We start from the raw sequence: 20,339 nt of genomic DNA on the forward strand, positions 1-20,339 counted from the left end.
AAGTCAGGGTTGGGAACCAGTCTGGACAATTTAGTGCTGGGCAGCCCAGTGCTCTCCAAATCCAGGCCTTTTCTTTGTCCCAGTATCTTTAACACTTCACATGCTACGTGCAAATACTTGTGGCAGGATTTAACTTGCTGCGTGCACACACGTCCTTCAGGACTGTGTGTAGGTTTTGCAGCCCTGGGCCTAAAGCCACCTGCTACTTGGAGACCCACTATGAGGCTCAAGCACAATGGAGAAACCTTTTCTACTAGGTCTGAGGTTTGTAGATGCCATGAGGCAGGGGATAGCGGGCAGCTTGGGGCTCTGACTTGCCATTAGCCTTGTCTTGATGCTACCACTAGGAATGAGTGAGGCTTAAAACACAAAAAGAAAAGGAGGACTTGTGGCACCTTAGAGACTAACCAATTTATTTGAGCATAAGCTTTTGTGAGCTACAGCTCACTTCATCGGATGCATCACGAAAGCTTATGCTCAAATAAATTGGTTAGTCTCTAAGGTGCCACAAGTACTCCTGTTCTTTTTGCGAATACAGGCTAACACGGCTGCGGCTCTGGAACCGGTTAAAACACAGCGTTTGTGGGATCAGAATTCCTGCCGAGCTCCTGTTGCTAGCAGGCTTTATGAGCGTGGTGGAGGCAGTGCACGCAGGGCTCAAGCTGGGTGCTGCCAAGTGCCTTCAATTCACATTGATGTCAGTGGAAACTCCGGGTGCTCAAAGCCTCCTAGGGTGGGGCCCAATGTCGCTGGGGTGAGGAGAGCACACACCTCACTGCCTCTCAAGCAGCAGTTCCCCAGGGACAGCCTTTGGCAGGCTCTGGATGGAGCCTGCTTCAGGCAGACAAGGAGGCTCGTGCTGAACTCTGTTTGAATGCAGCCTTTGCGATTGTAGTGATCTGGAACTCTCCTGGGTGTGTGGCAGGGGCAGCCTGGTACCTTCATGTGCTATAAGAACATGCCTGCAAAAGGCAGCCCTTGAAAGATCCCTGCAGCAGGGTGGCCAACGACTGGGCTGTCGGGTCAGTGTGTTTAGGTGCTGCTTCAAAGTGGGTGGGTTCACCTGCTACATCCCTGCCCAGTGACGTGCATCTTCCTCGGCCACAGTATGGAGCACCTGCAGTGTCAGGAGCAGCTGGGCTACCAAAGGGATGCTGTCAACTCGTAAAGAGCCAAAGGCTGCAGGCCCCTTAGGTGAATATAGGCGCACGTATATTTCTTAGATTCTGTTTTACTGCTCTGATGTGGCCAGGCATTTAAAATGCAAGTTCCTTTGGGCCTGGACTGGCTGTTCTACTGTTCTCTCAGGTCAGGGAGGTTTATAATCTATTACTGTTGGTTCTGTGGTGTCTGGGTTGCCAGGGAAGGTTCCACTGGGTTTTGTATTTAATTCACAAACCTTAATGGATTTAGGTTTCGTTTTTAACAAACCTAAGATTGGGTCCGGTTTGAGTTGACAAGCCCTTAATCTTATGGAATGGTTCCTGCCTTGAACATTACCAGGTGGATTTGTGGGGTGGGGGTTTCCACCCCCTTGTAGTTAGTGACCTTTCTGCCAGCCAGACAGCCTTCGCTGTGGCTCCCTCCCAAAGTAATTGACGCTCTAACAGTCAACCTAGGGGCAAGGAGCTCACTTCAGATTTGCTGCAGCAGAGCTCCCGCACCCTCTGCCAGCCCAGGGATTGTCGGTGGTGTGGCTGGCTGCACTATCCAGCGTAAGAGCTGTCCTCCTCAAGTGCGTGGGACAAGGGGTCAGGTGGGTCAGACCAGTTTTGTCCGCGAGGAGGGTTTGCTTTGGAGCTCCCTGGTGCCAAAAAGTAACGTCTGTTATTCAGTTGACCTCATAATTCACATGCAGCCAAACTAACTACTGCGACTTTGAGAACGTCAAGAAAAAAATAGCTTGTGGGTTCAGAAGCCTTTACCCCTGCGGTGGCCTTTGCCACATGTGTTCTGAAGCCCCAGACATGGGGATGCTGGCAGATCCTTTCCTTCAGTAATGAACAAGAGGGGTCTGGACATCTCAAAGGCTGTGGCTGGCTGTCTTCCTCACACACCAAATATTTACTACTTGGCCTTTGCAAATCCAAACGAAAGTAACTTACAATGTGCCTTTTGGAATGTGCTGTCCCAGCCTTGCCCATGGGACAGGTCACTGACAGCTGTCTTGTGCTTATGCAAAGCTGGGTTAGTCCAGGGTCCTGTGAAAAGCAAGGACGTAGGTGAGGGGCAGGGGAGAGGACCCTCCTCAGCAGTGTGGCACCCAGCATTTATGTGGATCCCCAGGTACACCTGCTTTGGTGATGATAGCAGCTGGTGTGTGTCCAAAGGGAACTGCACCATACTTTCTGAGGTTGGCATCTGAACACAGAGAGGGAAGAAGCTGCTTCAACAGGGATGAACCCAGAAATCCTGAGAATAAGGCTGGTGATGGGTCTGTGTAAACAACCTGCTGGGGTGGCCATTGAAAAATGGCATTTGACGCTGGTCTGGAGAGGGGCCAGTTGATGAGACTGTATCAAGATGATAGAAACCTGCTTCTCCGTCCCTACTCGTGTAATGTCAGTGCCTGTGGTTTTACTCTGGGGTGTCAAGCGGGCTGCACTGGCGGAGGACAGGGCTTGGACGGGTGTGACTAATCATGGCGGGTACCGGTTTGCACTGATGCTGCATGCCTGCCTTCCTTTACAAACAGTGCAAACCACATCTGCGTACTTGCGGTGCAGAGTCCTCCAGCCTAGACGAGCTCTACGTAAGATGTCCCCATTCAGAATTCCAGTGCTAAATTAAATTGTATTCACATTTGATGGCTTGGTCCCACTCAAAGACCTTTCAGAATCTGGGTGATGTTTTCTTGGGATTCTTAATTTTTGCCCTGGAAACTTGTAATACAAATGGAAACTGGCTTTCTTTTAGCACCAGCCACTTATAAAACTGGGTTTTCCCCCCTCCTGTAGCAGTGGGAACCTGCTTTGCCAATGCTAACATTGTGCCTTTCTGTTAACCAGCTGTTTCAATCCCAAAGTTATAGACTGTGAAAGTGATAATCTGGAAACACCTTGCTTTCATCTCATTCTTCCTCCCCCCTTTAATCTGGCATTAAATGTGTTGACTCCCCTTAACAATGTGAGTGAGTGTGTGTGTGTGTGTGTGTGTGTCTGAGTGAAAGTTTAACTTTGAAGTCAGCCTCTCAAAGGCAAATTGTGCATTTTAATTTAATCTTTTGTGGACTGAAGTTTAAAAAGCTGGTGCTAATTGTGTTTACCAATAAAATTAGTCTTCAAAGTCTACCTTTTATAAAATTTGCTGCTATGAGTTTGTGTTTTAGTTGCATGTCAAAAAAACCAATTAGAGGTTTGTCACTATTTTTAGTCTTAAGGGGTTTCCCCGGGAATAGTACTGCAGTATTTGTATATTGAATCAGTATTTTATCCTGGCATAATCTGGTGAAGTAAAGGGGTTTTTCATTGGACTGGAAAAAGTGGACAATTCAGTCATCTTCGTTAGGAGTTTAGTATATTTTTATATATATATTGTACCAAAAAACTGGAGTTCTTGGGAGCTGATTCTTTTTGTTTTGGTTCTGAGGCTGACCTAGATGTGAAGGACTCTGGACCCAAAAAGAAAAGGTTCTACTAAAAGAAACTGAGGAGGTGTGTGTGAAAACAATTGTTCTTGTCACAGTGCCAATTACTGCCTGATTTGCATTTATTATTTTTTATTATTAAAAAAGCCAAATCATTCCTGTATGCCACTTCTGATTGCTTTAAACTACTACAGTGTGTTTGCTTTTTAGAGAACAAGCGTTGGATATGTTATAACCCGGGGAAAGCTTGAGTTCTTTGTTGGAAACAAGACCGCAGCCCAGCCCAGAGGTTAAATAAGGGCTGCCTACCTGAAGACAATGGCTGCCCATTGAGCTTGTAGTGTGTTCACGTCAGTGGTTGGGATTCCTTTGGTGACCCTAGAGTTGGCTTCCTTGCATTTTGTGATGTTTTCTAGTATTTTTGGACACTAATGCTAGTGTAGACTCCAGACCTCTAGGCTGCTTTTAATTTATTTTGCAGGAAAACACTAGAAGTTGGTATGTCAGACAACTTTGTATAATGTTTTTATTCATGTTAGTATATCAATAAATATTTTTTTAAACTTTTCAGACTGCTGTGCAGCATGGGGTGATGGGCTGTGTAACTGTACTTTCCAGGTGACTGTCTCACAACCTTTCCCGGACATTAGGCTTCATGGCACAGCCAAGAGACACCGTGTGACGTGGACCTTTCCCTGTCCCGGTGACAGACTGTGTCAGTCGCAGACCTAGGACTAGAACACGAGAATGGGAATTCAGTCACCTTGCTCCAACTTCTACCAGGCAAATCCCCCTGACTTAGCTGAGCATTATACCCTGTGCCTGTATTTAGTGGGGAACAAACCACCATGATTAGGATGCGGAGAAAGTGTGACAGCTCCCCAAGAGAAGGAGTTCTGCAATGAGAGGGAAGGGGGAAATCAGCTTTCCTGTAGCTTAGCTGCCAGTGAATCCCTGTTGGGTCACTGTGCACCAGAGGTGATATTATGAGGGGGAGGCGGGGAAAGGTGGAAGCAAGAAAAGCAAGTGACAAAGCACCTTCCACCACCCTCTTACTTACACTGCATCCTCCCTAGTGCAGCTGGGGCTAAAATCTGGACCTGGTCTAAGCTCGCACAGCCCTCTCTTGAGTTCAGCGCGAGGGGCCACAAAGGTTGGCTTGGCCCCTGCCCAATAGAAGGGATCAGCGACACGTGCTTCGTAAACCAAAGGAGGGGTGCAAGTCAGGCTCTCGCCACTTTCTGACCAATTTATAGCTTTACATCATTCTGTCAGCAATGTTTAGCCCCATGAGTATGGCCTTTGCCATGAATTCCCTTGGAACGCCCTGTCCACCCTCAGTTAGTCAAGGTACCTAATGCAGAAAAGGCCTCTTTGTCCATGATTTTGGCCCACCTTTGCCCTTCTCTTTTACCAGCCCTGCCTTGGGGCAGCTGCAGTGCTTTGGGGCGTCTTAGGAGAGCAAGGGAGACTCAGACCCCAAACTGGTGTGCTCCTCAAGGGGACCTGAAAAGAAAGGTGAGCGAGCAGGTGCAGGAAGGGGGCTGGAACTGGAAGCTTTGCTCCTGGAAGGTGTTTCCCTCTTCCAAGGATACTTACAAGTATCAAACCCTGTTTTTGCTGGAGCAGGGGAGAACTAATCTCACGGGGCCCAAACCTGCCAGGAGCAGGGGGTGCAGACAGCCTGCTTAAAGCTTCGCTAGGCTCTTCCTGCAGGATCTGTTAGCTCACCTGAGCGGGGAAGCTTTCTGGAGCAACAAGGCCCTTTGCCCTCGCCGTTCCCAGCAGTTCTGGGGCAGAGGCCTTCTTGATATTACTCCTCAGCTGTTAAAAAGCACAACGCCGCCCTGGGGGGTGGGGGCCGGGCCGCCCCGGCTCCTTTTCCAGCCGCGGCAAACGCGGCCGGTTCGCTCAACTGGCGGGGCCTGGGCTTAATCCCTCCTCTCGCCCCGCGGGAGGAAGGGGCTGGTCTCTGAGCCCCCCTCGCCTGGCCGCTCCTGCGCCTGGCCCCGCGTGCGCTGCGCTGGCGGCGCAAAGCGCTGGGCCCCGGGCCAGGCTCTGAGCGGCACTGGACAGTGCTCCGGGGCCGAGGGAGGGCGAGCAGCACCCCGCTGCCCAGCCCTGGGCCGCGCAGTACCGCGGGATTCCGCGGCTCCCCCAAGTGTCTTTCCCTCTCCGGGGCGTTGGGGGAGCCGGGCCTGCGCATCTCCCACCTGCGGAGCAGCCAGAGGAGCGCGCCCCGCATGCGCCTTCCTGCAGCCTGGGCACGGGCGGCTCAGCCCTACCTGCCCAGCCGGGGGCAGGCGGAGCTGGGCAATGGGGCAGGAGCCGGCTGCCCCCGGGGGCGGGCGGGCGCTTGGCTGCCCGGGGAGGGCGCGGCTGCCGGAGAAGAGACGCTAATGCAGCGCACAGGCGGAGAGAGCCCGCTGCGCCCCCGGAGTGGGGGTAACCCTGGTGGGAGCCGGGGGCTGCCCCGAGAGGCACCGGGCCCAGACTCGCCCTTCTCTTGCACGCGCTGCGCCAGAACACCTCTTAAAATACCCTGCCCGGGGCAGCGTGGACCTTGCACCGGGCGCAGCAGCCAAGCGAAAATGAAACCAGCCGGGAGCCCTCCAGAGCCGGGAGCCCGGGTCAGCAGCACCAAGAGCCTGGGGCCCGCGGCTGCTCCCTCTGGCCTGCGCAAAGAGACTGTCCGGGCGGGGGTGACAAGCCGGGGGGGTCTCTGCCCGAGGTGTGACCTCTCCTCCCCAGGGCAGGCAGCCTGGGCTCCCGTTCGCGGGCCGGTAGGGACGGAGTTCGCACCCCAAGGCGCTTCAGCTCCTCTTGCAGTGAGGGGCTAAGCGCAAGGCAGGGAGGCCTCCCCCTCCAGGCTGGCGGGGGCTCCGCGGGCAGCTCCGGGCCCGGGCTGTTTTGCTGGGAGGGTGTTCGGAGTCGCAGCGAGCTCCCACGCGGGAAGTGGGTTGGTAGGTCCAGTTTCTTGCTGTTCCTTTGACGTTTTCAGGGCCAGGATTTCACTCGGCCAGGCAGGAAGGAAACAGTCCCTGTCGCTCCAGTTTTTGGACTCTCTGGCCCGCAGCCTGAAGACTCCGGACGAGGAAAGTCCCGGGGCCCACCCGAGCTGGCTGAAGGCTTCGAGTCACGTTCCCTGCGTGGAACCCTTTGCAGTTCACCTTTGCACGTGAGCGCTCCGGCAGGACCACGGCCCCCTTCTCGGTTCTTTGCCGTCTCGCCCTCCTGTCCCCTCCCCGGGCGGTGCCCCTCTCTTCCCGTGCCCAGATCTAACCCCTCAGCGTCACTTGTCCCCAAGCGCCCTGCTTCCCAGCCCTTTCTGTGGAAGGCAAGTAAACGCGTGTGAAAGGCGAGTCTCCTGCTGGGACCTCCAGGAGAAAAGCCGCATTGTGCGGCCCTTTCTACCTCTCCGCCTCGCCACCAGTGTGCCGCGCACAGATGCGGACAGCTACACTCAGCGGGGCAGCAAAGGGAGGTTAATGAGGACACGGCTAAAAAGCCCAGCCCCTGCTTTTCTTCGGCTCTGCGGTAAAGGAAGGTTTGAATCCAAAGGACAGATTTCTGGGCGCCCTGCGGGGAGCTCGCGGGGCAGGTTTTCAGTCTTTCTGGTGCGTTCCGGGACCCAGACTTGGGACGTGCAAAGCCAGACACCACCCCCCGCGAAAGGCGCGGGCTGGGATACAAACCGGGTTTGAGCGAGCCCCAGGGTCTTTCACCAGGCTGCGTCCCGTGTCAGTGCCCTGGCAAACGGGGGCCGCTGATCCCCGCAAAGGCGCCCGGTGAGGCGTTCGTGGGCCTGCTGGCACTGTCCGCTTTCCGTGTGGAGGCCTCCGCCCTCCATGAGCCGTGTGCCGCGGGCTCCCAGCTCTTACTGAGGGGAAACCCCGCTGGTCTCCAGCCTCCTGACTCCGGCCTGCATTGCCTGCGAGGGGAGACCCGAAAGCCCCATGGGAAAGACGTTTCTTTGGGTTTGCCGGGCCCCCAGCCAGCCCCTTTGGCTGCCTTCCCCGGCGGGTTTACGGGGCACCCAGAGAGGCAGACAAATGCTCGCCAGGTGCCCAATGAGGTGATGGTTAGACGGGGGGGGGGGCACCGCTGGATCTTATTGGACTCCTGACCAAAAGTGCCACAGCGAGATTATGGAGCGACCCCCAGCTCGGGCAGCCTCCATCTCCCCTGCAAGGCCGCCGGGTGCAGAACTTGCTGCCGGAATTCAGAGGAGGAGCCTTAAAATACCGCTGAGGTGCAAGGTCCTGCTCTCAGGTCCCACGCCAGGCTTCCGCAACAGGGTCTTTGCAACGCCAGCCACGCACCATACCGAGGTGGTGGCAATTGGTGCGCAGTAATTAGGCAGCCCGGCAGCCCCACCCTGATAGCCCTTCTTTAAGGCGTGTGGGTAACACACACCAGAACGCAAACCTGCCCCAGAACAATAATGAACCGGCGCGCACTTCGCAGGCTCTGGCAAACGGAGCCGCTTCCCGTCCAAACAGAGCCCGAAACGTGGGGCTTGGTAAGACAAAGCAGCGCCCCAGCCCCTGGCAGTCCCCACCTGCAGGCGGAACCGGCTGGAGCATCGCCCCCGCCACGCCACGCCACGGGGGGAAGCTGGCCCGGGGCGGTTTGCACTGTTCACAGCCTTGTGATCAACACACGCGATGGTGTAAATCAGGCAACCCCAGAGGCTGCCCGTGCTCAGCCCTGGGAACAAGCAGCTGCTACATGGCCAGGACCGTGCGGCTGGGCTGGGCTGGCTCCGGTTCGGTAGCACAGGGTTGCGCTTGTAGGCAGTTACAGTGCGGTAAAACCAAGCAAACGCGCTCTCGGGATGGGTCGCAGCGCGCAGGGAGGAGATTCAGCAGCCGGGGAGCGCAGCACGGGGCCGCAGGCTCCCGCAGGGGGCCGCAGACACCGGCAGGGGGCAGCAAACCATCTCGGTTTAAATGCCCGCATTCATTCCCCAGCTCCACTCCCGCAGCCGAGAGAAGCCAGGGGCTGCTGGGGGCAGGGCAATGCAGGGCCCGGGGTGCAGCTTTGTTCCGGTTCTGAGTCCGGCCCGCTCCTAGCGTGTAAATGGCAACACGCAGCTCAGCCCCGCTCAGACGGTGCAGCGCCGGTTGCGCACCTCCCGCCCCCAGCACCCAAGGGGGCAGGATGTTCTGGGGAGGCCTGGGGCAGCCTGGACAAGATCCACCCCTTGCTTGCTCCTGGGGGCCGGGGTCGTGTCTGGCTGCTTTCATCCAGTCCCATCACACCGACCAAGCGAAGGCAAAACCAGCTGCCCCTCCGGAGTAAGTGTGAAACACCGACCAGCCGGGTGCTCTATTCAGTAGCGGGCAGGCCAAGTGGTGGGGGCGGAGTATCTATGGCTGGGCATTTGAATCACCTGTGGTGGGCTCCGCGTAACTAATCCAGCCACCCCCCTCCACCAGGAGCCGCCTAGGAATCTGGACATTAATTTCTTAAATCGATTCGTGCATTTTAATGCCTGGCAGCTAGATGATTTGCAGAGACTGTTCATGGAAGCGGCTGCAGGCTGGGTTTCCATCAAGCGCGGCTGGAGCAGGAGACCCAGGGGTCCCCGTGCGGAGGGAACCGGTTCCAGGGCCGGGCTGGAGCCGGCCCGTTCCAGCCAGAGCTGCGAGGTGCCGGGCTGGGTTTTGTCTTCTAGATGCGAAGCCGAGAAGCAGCCGCTGGCGTCAGGGGAGGGAAGCGGACCCTCCCCGCGGCGGGGGAGTCACGCTGTCCCCGGCCTCCAAGAGCTAGAGCTGTCCCGGTCCGGCGGGTGCAAGGGGCCTCCGGAGCCCTGGCAGACAAAGGGCGAGAGAGACGCGGGGCTCGTTCGGCCGCCAGCGCCTGGGATCGCGGCATCCAGGCAGCGGGGAGAAGGGTACGGAGCTCGGCTCCGCCCCGGGCACCTTCCCTGCAAAAGCGGGAGGCAGGACAGGGCAGGGCAGGGCAGGCTCCTCGTTGTTCAACAGCGCTTCCCATTAGGGCAAGTTCCTGTGTCTCCTCCCGCCCAGTACTGGGGGCTTCGGGCTGAGGGGAGGCGAGCCCACATGCAGGGGCGGCGAGCCCACATGCAGGGGCGAGCCCCTCACTCAGCGGCAGGCGGACGGGGCCGGGAATCACGCGGAGAGAGAGATGAGCCAGCTATAAACAAAGCAACGTGGAGATTGCAGGGGGGACATAAGAACCACACGTTTCTATTTACAAAGTATATATTTAAACTCACATAAAAAGCAGGAATTATGTAGACATTCACGGTTGGCAGAAGACACGTAGTTAAGCTTCACTTCTGAGACTGAGATTTAGCCAGATTTGTTTTTACAAGTCTTAGAATTAAATAACACACACACACACACACACATCCAATATATATGTAGATATGTACATACACACAGGTATGTCTAGCTTTATATATGTATATATGTGCGTATCTAGACACATATATATTTATACAGGTCTGGAGTGAAGAACGCCAAACTAAGATCACACCCTGACTCTTTAGAATGAGGAGGGAGCTGCATTGTGATCTGTTTAACAAGGGGAAGTATTTTCCAGGCTTCAGGTACATAGGTTGGAGGAGGGGTAGATAAATCCTCATTATCATACACATGGTAACAGACATGTCCCATGTAGGTCTGACCTGAAAATAGTATCCATATTGTTACATTTCTTGCTTCCATTCTTTGTACAAACTAAGTTTAAAATCTTGGTTTTACAAAATATTAAGTTAAAAAACACACAAGCAGCTCCCCATGTACAGCCTAAACAGAGTCCCCTTGTTTATTTTATGGGATGAAAGCGATAGTCCCAAGGATGGAAGGGAGAGGGGTCTAAAGAGGTAGGAGGTAAAATTATCCAGAATGGGCCTAAGAGTAGCAAAGGCTACTCCTTGTACTCCTTCCCCTTCCTCTTCCCATCAGGCCCCATGTGCTTTCATCTTATGTGCAGTCCCCACATTAAGAAGCATTTAAGACCTTCACTGAGCCAATCAGACAAGATGGGAAAGGCCAGGCTCCTCTGGCCCGGGTCCTTCAGGGCTGCTGGACAGTTTTGTGCTTTTGAACCAACAAAGGTGCTTAAACCAATATATGTTAGAAGAGGAGAGCTCCTGTTACACCTTGAAAAACAACCCCAATACCTACTCCCTTCTCTCATAACAGGCTCAAAAAATCAACCGCTCCCTCAGCTAGGTAAAGTTGGAGTATGGAGTTCAGAGCGAGAGAGAGAGAGAAAACACACTTCTAGAATCCCCACATGCTTTCTGCAAGGTAGCAAAAGATTTCTGGTCTACGCTAGTGGATGGAAGCCACTGCGTTTTGTTCAGTCATTAAATCCCACTAAGCCTGGAGCAAAACCAAACCAAAACATTCACATATGCCTTCCAAAGAGAAGGGTGTGAACAAATACTAACGGCCACCTGTGTCAGCAGCACCTACTTTGTGCCTAGTAGCAGATCTCCTCTCAGCCACTGTGAAACTGGCATAAGACAGGGAGAATATTTATTTTCTCTAACCCCAAAAAGTGACTCTGGAATTTGTTGGGGGGAGATGTAGATATTACAGAACACTGTATCTGGAGTCTCCAAGCAGTCCAAAGGGAACTGTGCCCTGGAGAAAAAGCAACACTTTCGATAATAGAATGAGCATCTAAATATGGGCAGTGACACTTTATCCTCCCAAACTTTTCTGGCATTTCAGGAATGTAAACAGATTTTTTTAAGTGGGTGGGGGAAAGAATCAAGCAAACAGACAAAATGAAAACAGCTTCTCAGCTCAGTTCTGTCTCCCATAACTGCTATGACAATTCTATTAAAGTGCATTTCAGTATCACTCCTTTTAGGAATCTTAAACATACAAGCCTCCTCTTCATTTGCAAGAAGAGTTCATTCAAGTTAATACTTCCCTAGAACAACTTTCAGCCTTTTTATGGACTTCTGCTTTTTTTTTGATTTTATACCAATTTTTTTTTTTTAATTGGAAACAAAACCCAACAATACTGTAAATTCAAGTGCTTATTTCAGCTGTCCAGACTGACAGGTCTGGATACAGCACACTTGATTGTACAAGCAACACCTTATATCACAATCAAGAAATCAGGACATTTTGCCCTGAAAGGGATACAACTTCCCCACTCATCATCCAGAGCATCTTATGAAAAAAACATAATTAATAAAATCCCAAAACATAATTAGCTACAAACATCATTCATTATATACACTGGCTCCTGCGACAGATACATGAACTCCTTAGTTCTCAGTTTTATTGTCCTTTCTAAGAGCAACTGAGCAGTCACTGTTCAGTCTCCATTTAAATAAAACAACTTAGAGTTGAAATATATATATATATAGATATATATATATAGGTATTTTTTCTTAAATAACATATTTACATCTAATAGAAAATATAACTCTAGAGATAATCTTTCCAATGAAACATAAAACTAGAGAGAAATAAAAGAATGCAAGCAGAAAGAATTAAGACAGTTTCTAGGTCCTGTCCTGGAAAAAAAATAACCACCAAGCTCTAACCAAGCCTTTATCTCTCTGGATCTATCCTGCAAACACTCATCGCTTTTCCTTAAAGAATCCTTGGTCCGTGCTGCTCTCTTTAATTGTGACGGTCAAAAAGTTAGATGTCACATCAGTCACCACCACTTTCTCCAGGTTGTTGAGAGATGGGCTCCAGGACTCCTCTTCCGGGTCCCCCAGAATCCTGGAGACAGGGATTCTGGCAATGAGGGAGGGCCTCCCAGACTGAGTCCCCACACTGTCTCGATACAAGCTTCCCACAGAGCCCTGGTTTATGGAGCTGTGCATGATCTTAGGGCCACCAGGGTCCAATCCATCTTGCCCCTTGGGGTCCAAAAAGTCTGACCTGTGCTTGGTGACCCTGGGTGGGTAAGTCTCTGAAGCTCCCAGCTTCATGCCAGCCTCTGCTCTATTGGGGCTGGACATGGCACCAGAGAGGTCAGGCTCCTGCCTCCTGGCCAGCTGGATCACACTGTGTCCTGAGCCAAACTTCGCCACCCCAGGAACGGCCTCCTCTATTTTCCTGGTTTTGAGGTAGTCCCCCATCTTGTCCCCTGGCTCACATAATTTCCTCTTGGAGACATCCAGAGCCTCTGGCAAGTCCTTGTAATGCTCTTTCCTAGGCTTTGGGCCTCTCTTTTTAGGGATCTCCCCAGGTTTATCTTCCATTCTCCCAACCCGGTCCCGGATGCTCTCACCCTTCAAGGTGCTGGGACTGCCCTGGGCGGGCAGAGCTATGTTTCTCAGTCCTTCCCTAGCCCGGGAAGTGGAGCCCAGCTCCTGGGGTGATCTACCAGGATATGGCACCCGGATCCCCCTGGCAGAGTCACTGCGGAATTCATACGTTTTGGCTTTTGCTTTTGCCTGTGCCTGCAAAGAAGATAAATCAACCGGTGACTTTGTTATCCTGCCATTCGGCTCCATAATTACAACTTCCCAGATAAGGACTGGCCTTTCCACAAGCATTCCCCATCAGTACTGGAGCGGGATCCTGCTATTAGCATGCTGGTTCGGATGCTCCCCATTGCAGCATGCAGCCCTCTCCACTCACCAACTAAACAATGTCAGTGCCTCCTTACCTTTAACAGGAAGGTTTTGGGTTTGGGGCCTCGCTTTTTGGGGCCGTATAGCTCCATTTCTCGTTCCCTAGAGGTATTAAAAAAAACAGTTTCAATTTAGCATTGCTACAAAACAGAGCAACGTGTTTATAAGAGTGATGTATATGACTGGCAAAGACCTTGTACCTTTCCTCAAAGGCTGCAAGCAGCCGGGCATCCAGAATGTTTTCCTCGGGTTCCCAGGTGCTGTACCTATTAGGACACGCATAGAGATTGAAAAACAGTGTCAGTTGTGAGGGGGGGGGGTGAGGGGGGAAGACAAGATATATAAAATTAAAAGAAAACAGGATCTGCCTTTCCTTTCTATTACAATGCAAAATAAATAAAACAGACAATAACCACCATCTTCTGAGTATTTGCTAGGCTGCATAATTGTACATATAACCTACTTACTTCTGAGACCAGCCCTTCCATTTCACGAGATATTCCATGCGCCCCTGCAGTTGCACAGAGAGAAAACAAATAAGCATGGGGGAATCGAGATAGATGCATACAATAAAGATATGCATGTAGCAATATGCATGCAACCAAATAAGCCTGCACCAATAGGCATGTGTCAAATATATGCAAACGGCCAAATGCATGGAACAAAAAATATGCGTGCAGCAAATCCATGCACCCAAACAGGGATGCAGCAAAATGCATCTGGCAAAAACATGCATGCAGCAAAACGCATGCAGCAAAGCATGCCTGCAGCATTTTTATAAAAATGGGCATGCAGGACAAAAAAAATAACCAGACGCAATGTGTGCAGTGCAAGTCCAGGGGAAGAGGCAGCTTTGAACTGCTGCTGCAAATAGGAGCAGCTGGGGGAGGGAGCAGGGCTGCTCTCCGAGGCGATCCCGGCCTCCCACAGGCCTGGGGGGCCGCATGCACGGGGGCTGGGGGGCCCGCGAGACACCTACTTTGCGGATGCGGCGCTTGAGCAGGGCCTCGGCCGCGAACACCCGCTCCCCGACGGCTGAAAGCTCCATGTTTACTCGGCCGCTGGCAGCAGAAAAGCAGCAGCCAGCGCAGCCCAGACCATAATACTCCGCCCGCTGACGTCAGCCCTTCCCGTGCGCCCCCCCCCCCCTCGCGTCCCTCCCCCCGCACTTGTTGCTGGCGGAGCCGGTGGAATATTCCGCCTGCACCGCATTGGCCAGGCCCCGGCCCCGGCCCCGCCTCCCCCCCCGCTGCCTCCGCCCCCTTCTCCCCTCCCCCAGCCGCCCCCCTCCCCTCCCCGCCTCCCTGCTACGTGACCCGCCTTCCAATAGCCAGGGGGCGGAGCCAGCGGAGCGGCGAGAGACCGGCAGGGGGCGGAGGGAGGGAGGCGGGGGCCATCGGAGCCGGGGGGCAGAGCGAGCCCCCAGGGGCCGGGGCCCCGCTGCCTGGCTGGGGGGGGAGGGGCGGCATACCTGTCCCTCCCCCCTCCCCCACGCGCGGCCTCTCCATCCAGCCCCATCTTTCTAAATCGCTGCCCCCCCCCACTCCCCCGTGCCAGGCACCCACCGCCAGCCCCTGCTCCAGCAACCTGCCAGCTGCAGCCCAGGCTCGGCCCCGGCCCGGAGCCACGGCCCCGCCCAGCTGGAGCGAAGGGGCAAGAAGCAAACCCCAGTTCGGACCAACTTCTGTGACATCGGGAGTCACTGTCACCCCCCGGCCCCAGCAGCGCGCGGGCGCCCCAGCCGGCCGCCCCCGGCTCCTTCCACCCCCGGCCCAGGGGATGCCGTGACCCCCAGGCCTGGGGGCTAGGGGAGACTCTAGGTCCCCCCAAGCCCAGCGGATGCTGCCCGCTGCAAATGAAGCGGGGACTGTGTTCTTGGGGGGTCGGTGGGTCTGTCAAACCCGGGGCCGGACCGCGCGTTCTTGCTCCGGTTTCTTTCCGTTCCCAGTGGGCAGATTTGCTCTCCGGGCTGGTGCAGGCCAGTGCGCGCTTTTCAACCCACTCGGCGGCCCATTTTCCCCGCGGGGGAGGCTCTGTGACAATCCCCAGCACGCCGGCTGTGCGCGCCGCGGCTGCGTTTCCTGAAAAGCTTCGGCAACGTTTGTGCAGAGAAAGGAAATTTAAAAGCACAAAGGGCTGAAGGAGCTGAATCAGCCGCAGAGTCTCGTCTCAGGTCTTCTGGCTGGCGGCTTGGCACTCGCGGCGTTGCGGGGACTGTTCTAGCCACACGGGCTGGCGCACCGGGTCCCAGCCCCCCCGGTGCCCTGGTGCGAGTTTAGCCGCGCGTCCAGGCTGCTGACAGCGGTGTCAAAGCGCGCACTTCTGAGCCCCCTGGGTCGGACAGCGCGTGTGGAGCGCTACGCAGGACGGCGATTTCATTGGATTTGGAATTACTACATGGCTCCGACTGGAGCAGAGGACATGGGATTTAACATGCTCTCGCCTGGCGGCTGATTAAAAGCAAACAAACAAACAAACAAAAAATCACGTTTTATTACAAATGCAGCAAAACTGCGAACTTTGACTTCGGCGTAGTGTCTGCACGAGGCGGCTTCACTTCCACGCCAGATGCAGACAGGACTGTCTTTGAAATAAGATGGAAAGGAATACGTGCAAAATTTGCCGATTGTAAAAAAAATAAAATAATGGCAAATGACCCTGTTACCTCTTCCTGGTCTTTATTACTGATCTGCTCCTTAGGTACTGGACTATCAAAGACTGTATGAAACAGATGGATTTGTTAGGTGCAGAGACGGAGGGTTGGGAAAAGAGGGAGAAAACTCTACTGTGGGTTAATATAACAAAGAGAAATTGTATCTTATTAACGAAGTACTTGAAGATTACGTAAAAATCACCTCATTAGACAATATCTGCCAAGAAAGCCGTTCGTTTGGAAGCCAGCAAAACAGCAAAGTTCATAATCATAAAAAGTCATTCACAGTAACAAATAGTTTGGTAGAATGGTGCCAGGAGTACAGCTGTTTCTGCTTAAGTTTAAATACTTTCCAACAGTTTGGGTAGTGAAAATAAAGTAGACTTCAACAGCCTATAATATGAGTTTCTGGTTTCCTTCCTCCAGGAACCTATGGGCTTGATTTCCCCAAGTTTGCTCAAGCAGGCGGGCGAAAGGGATGTGGGGTGGGGGATGGGGTGTCTCAGGACAGAGGTGAAGATGTGACTTGGGTTTCACTGGTTCCTGGAGCGCCAGATGAACTTCTTGTGGGTGCCGCCGTGGCAGGGTTATCAGTAAACAGAGCGGCAAGGTAATTATTGCATTGCTCATCACCGGGTGATTGCTGTTACCGAAATCTGCCGCAGAATTCTCCCTCTCTCCTGCCCCCAGCCCCTTAAATCACTAATGGCTGTTTAAGAGTTTTGTTATTTGTTTTAAGATAGTATTTCTCTGTATTTCATCCCTCAGTGACTTTACTGCCACTTACTCCCATAAGTATGTTTACTTTAGGTGCTTTTTAAAAAAAAGCCGGAACTGTCGACGCTGCTGAGCTGGGGAGATGCCGATAGGAAAGATTTTCTTTCTCAAGTCACTACCATGTGTCTGTTAAAGCGAAATTAAATCACAGCAGAAGAAACAGATTCGCTCCGATTTTATTTAGATATCAAGTTGTGAGTTTCTTTTATCTCCCTGCCTACGTCTGCGTAGGGCAAGAGAGAATTCAACAAGTTCTTGGGAAGCATGGAGGTGCAAAGGTGTCTGATCTCTTATGAACAAATGTGGGGTTTATTCCAGATGGAGCCGGGGGAGGGGGGGGAATAAATAAAACAACAAACCACTCAAACCTCCCCAGACACGGAATTTAAATTTCTCCCTCCTCTGGCGGGAGCGTCCCAACCTCTCGCCTAGGCTCAGCATCGCCTGGTCTGGGCGCCCGCTCTCACCGGCCCCCTGCCGGGGGCTATTCGGACCCGAGCGCCAGGCAGCAGCGGCAGACCCACACGGGAGCAGGGGCTGCGCCGCCATGTGCATGTGGGGAGAAGAGACGCGCCAGCACCCCCCAAACGCTGCCTCCGTTCCTGCACGTTCCGACGGGAGCGGATTCCGGCTTCCCGCTCCCCTGCCTCCACCCCGGCACAACTGGGGCGCTTTGGTGTCTCCCCTCGGTTGGATGGTCCCTCCCCTTCCAGCCATACAGTGGATGCTGGAGTGGAGAGCGGAACCGCAAAACGCCTGACCGACGTCACGCTTCAGCCGCTCTTCCAGCAACCACCGCCGGCGAAAGCCCCGGCGAAAGCCCCCGACGGAGGAAAGGTCCTGGGCGGATTCGTGTGCGTCTCCTCTTCAGTAAATAAGGTAACTGCTTCCTATTACCTAGGTTCCCATATGGCTGCAATTTGACTGTCTCCCAGAGTGGGGGGTGAAAGTGGAAATAAAACGGGCTCGTGCTGCAACTTTATGAAGAAAATGCCGGCAGGTCCACTTAGGGTTGTTGCCGGCGTGATACATGAGCTCTCTGGTGTGTGTATGGAATGAAATACGGGCGGTGGAACACCTGTTTCCGAAGCGGGGCGGGGCGGGGGCTTCTCTGGGTTTGGGGGATACACACATTCCCCTGCCGCCCCTTCAGGGGCATGGCCCAATACGACGCTGGCGGGCGGCAGCGCCTTTTGTTTTTGTTTTGTGCCGTCACATCACAAGTCGCATGTGGCTGCCTGTGACTGTGATGGGGAGAGCCGGGGAGGGGGTGCCTGCGTGGTCCCGGGGTGCCGAAGCCACGCGCGGGTGGGACCGGGGAGGGGGTGCCTGCGTGGTCCCGGGGTGCCGAAGCCACGCGCGGGTGGGACCGGGGAGGGGGTGCCTGCGTGGTCCCGGGGTGCCGAAGCCACGCGCGGGTGGGACCGGGGAGGGGGTGCCTGCGTGGTCCCGGGGTGCCCAAGTCACGCGCGGGTGGGACCGGGGAAGGGCCAGGCGGAGGTGGGGCAGGCGAGAGGCGATGCTTTATTTCCTCTGGGCTCGCCTGCTGCTGAGCATCCCCCGGGGAGGGGTCTGCGTGGCGGCTTGACTCCATCCTCCCTGTGAAACAGCCAATGTCCAGGGGCCCCGGGCAGCGACTAGCCCAGCCGGGGGGCGCCTCCCAGCAGGTAGCTCCCGGGAACTGGCCCTATGGCAGAGGGGGGGGGGTCAGCCTGGGGGCTGCCCTCTCGGGTAACTTGACCGAACGGCTCCTTGGCGGCTCTGGCTGCGTCCCGTGGGAGTGACACGCGGTGAGTGGGAGTGGGGCAGAGGGACAGGCTGGGGTGACCTCGGGCTGGCCCGTCCAGCCACACGGCTGAGAACCAACTCGGGACACGCTTTGCTCCTCTCCGGGCATAGCAAACTGCCCCGTGGGGATCGAAGGGCTGAGCGAGCCTGGGAAGAGCAACCTAGCTCCTGGGAGTGGACTTGCCGGGTCCATGCGTGGGGCCGTGCCCGCTGCCGAGGCCCTGGGCTGCCTCTCTCCCGCAGGAAACTCTCGCAGCTGGCTGTGCCCAAGGAGGGGAGCCAGCCGGGTGCTGATGTTCTGGTCCAGTGAACTGGTGAAACCGATCGACGTGCTCCAGCCAGTGCCGTGGGAAGGGGGGCGATAAAGCGCCCGGGTGGGGGGGGGCAGGGAGGAGGCAGGTGTAGGGAGGGATAAGGGGCCAAGCAACTCGGGGACGAGACCAGAAGCTGTTGCTTACGGGGCTCTGACAGTGGGGCGGGTGAGTCAGAGGTAGAACAGGGAATCCAGACTGCAGAGCGCATTGACCCGGGGACCTGCCAGCAGCCCCAGGGGCTTAGCACCTGTCTGCGCAGGGGTTTATATGGCCGCCTGTCACCACCACACCTGAGTACCTTCCACCTAAACTCAGGAACAGCCAAGTCCCCGGGGCCTCCGTGGAGCCTCTGGCTCTCCGTCATTTTGGGGGTGAAAACTATTGGGGGTAATTGTTTCCTTGTTCCAGTGCCCCAAAGTCCAGGCTGGTATTTGTAGGGTTTGGGTGATCAGAGCTAGCGCCAGGCTGTTTGCCAGCCTAGACGCACCCACGTTCAGTTTCTTTGCCCATTTGCCCCAAAGAGGAGACAATTAATTTGCATCAGTCTTCTCTGAACGTTCACCCTTTCTCTCCCGGCCCCCCATGCTCCTCATCTCCTCGGCAAGCTGCTTCAGAGGCGCCCTCAAATTTTATGAGGCAAAGGCTGAGGTTTCTGATGAAGGGAATTTAGACGTATATATTCCTTGGAAATGAATGCACTCGATTAGTGCCTGTGTGAAATCTGCTAGGCTGCTCGGGAAAGCTCATTTAAACGGGGGTGTGATTTGCACAGGAAACCTGGAACCCGCATGTCCCAAACAAATTGCATTAACACCCCAGCGCTGCGGAAAGCAGTAAATCGCGGAACATCTTGAATTTTCTGGACTCCTCTTTAAACATTTTTACAGGACACCTCGTTTTACCGGTGCCCGGGTTCCCTTCCCACCTCCAGAGGCAAACAACAAAAGCGGGAGGGACTTACCTCGCCCTGGCCCCAGGGGATGGGGCGATGGTGGGTTCTCTGGCAGGCAGCTAGTGGGGTTGCCAGGAAACCTTAAGTTCCAACGCTTCCCGATCCCTGTTCCGAATCACCTGCCCCCTGATAACACGAAGCGACAGATAGACTCGGGCGGGGGTTTTGTCGCCCCCCACCCCGGCTGGCGGGGAGTTCTGGCACAGACTTGCTCTCTGTAGAGGCATCCCTGTCCCCCCGCCGACCCTGATTCAAACCTTCCTGGGGGAGCGCGCTGGAGCCCGGATTGCGGGGGACTTAATCCGCTCTCCGGAATCGCACTGGGACGGGACGGGGACGGGTTTACAGCGTTTCGCAGCCCCGGTGCCGCCCCTCTGAGCAGCGCTGGGGTCGCCATCAGCCCACGCCATCGAGCGGCCCAGTTGGATTTCCCCTGCGGGGTGCGGTGTTTCGGCGGGTATAGGCAGGGGCCCAGGGCAAAGTGCGGGGACTAAGCCGGACCGGGGGGAACACACGGAACCGACGTGCTGGTCCCCAGGCGTTAACCACCAGGCCCTGGAGACTGTCTCCTGGGTAAATCCGCTCCGAGCACCTGGCCAGGGCCGCAGGAAGGACACGGAGCGTGGGAGGCAGCGCTGCCCACGCGTGTCCCGGGCTCGCAGGAGTGACGCGTTTGGTTC

At 54.8% G+C, this 20,339-nt stretch overlaps 1 protein-coding gene across 1 annotated transcript; it reads right to left on the reverse strand.

Annotated features, from left to right (window-relative positions):
- Nucleotides 1–9,792: 9,792 nt before the first annotated feature.
- Nucleotides 9,793–14,286, reverse strand: CBX8 (chromobox 8). Its single transcript, XM_077833179.1, has 5 exons — nucleotides 14,155–14,286; nucleotides 13,643–13,686; nucleotides 13,376–13,441; nucleotides 13,211–13,277; nucleotides 9,793–13,001 (listed from the first exon to the last, which is right to left on the reverse strand). Exons 1-5 carry the CDS (start codon nucleotides 14,221–14,223, stop codon nucleotides 12,168–12,170), a joined length of 1,080 nt encoding a protein of 359 aa, XP_077689305.1. The 5' UTR covers nucleotides 14,224–14,286; the 3' UTR covers nucleotides 9,793–12,167.
- Between the last annotated feature and the right edge of the window lie 6,053 nt (nucleotides 14,287–20,339).

The sequence above is a fragment of the Eretmochelys imbricata genome, chromosome 14 (genome assembly GCF_965152235.1).
Source record: "Eretmochelys imbricata isolate rEreImb1 chromosome 14, rEreImb1.hap1, whole genome shotgun sequence".
In the NCBI taxonomy this organism is placed as follows: Eukaryota; Metazoa; Chordata; order Testudines; family Cheloniidae; genus Eretmochelys; species Eretmochelys imbricata.

Excerpts from the sequence above, each read along its gene's own strand:
- CBX8 (XM_077833179.1), bottom strand. The coding sequence starts at position 14,223 with ATGGAGCTTTCAGCCGTCGGGGAGCGGGTGTTCGCGGCCGAGGCCCTG. Across the intron at positions 13,442-13,642 it reads TGGAAGGGCTGGTCTCAGAA|GTACAGCACCTGGGAACCCG; the intron begins GTAAGTAGGTTA and ends GTGTCCTAATAG. Across the intron at positions 13,278-13,375 it reads CTTGCAGCCTTTGAGGAAAG|GGAACGAGAAATGGAGCTAT; the intron begins GTACAAGGTCTT and ends TAATACCTCTAG.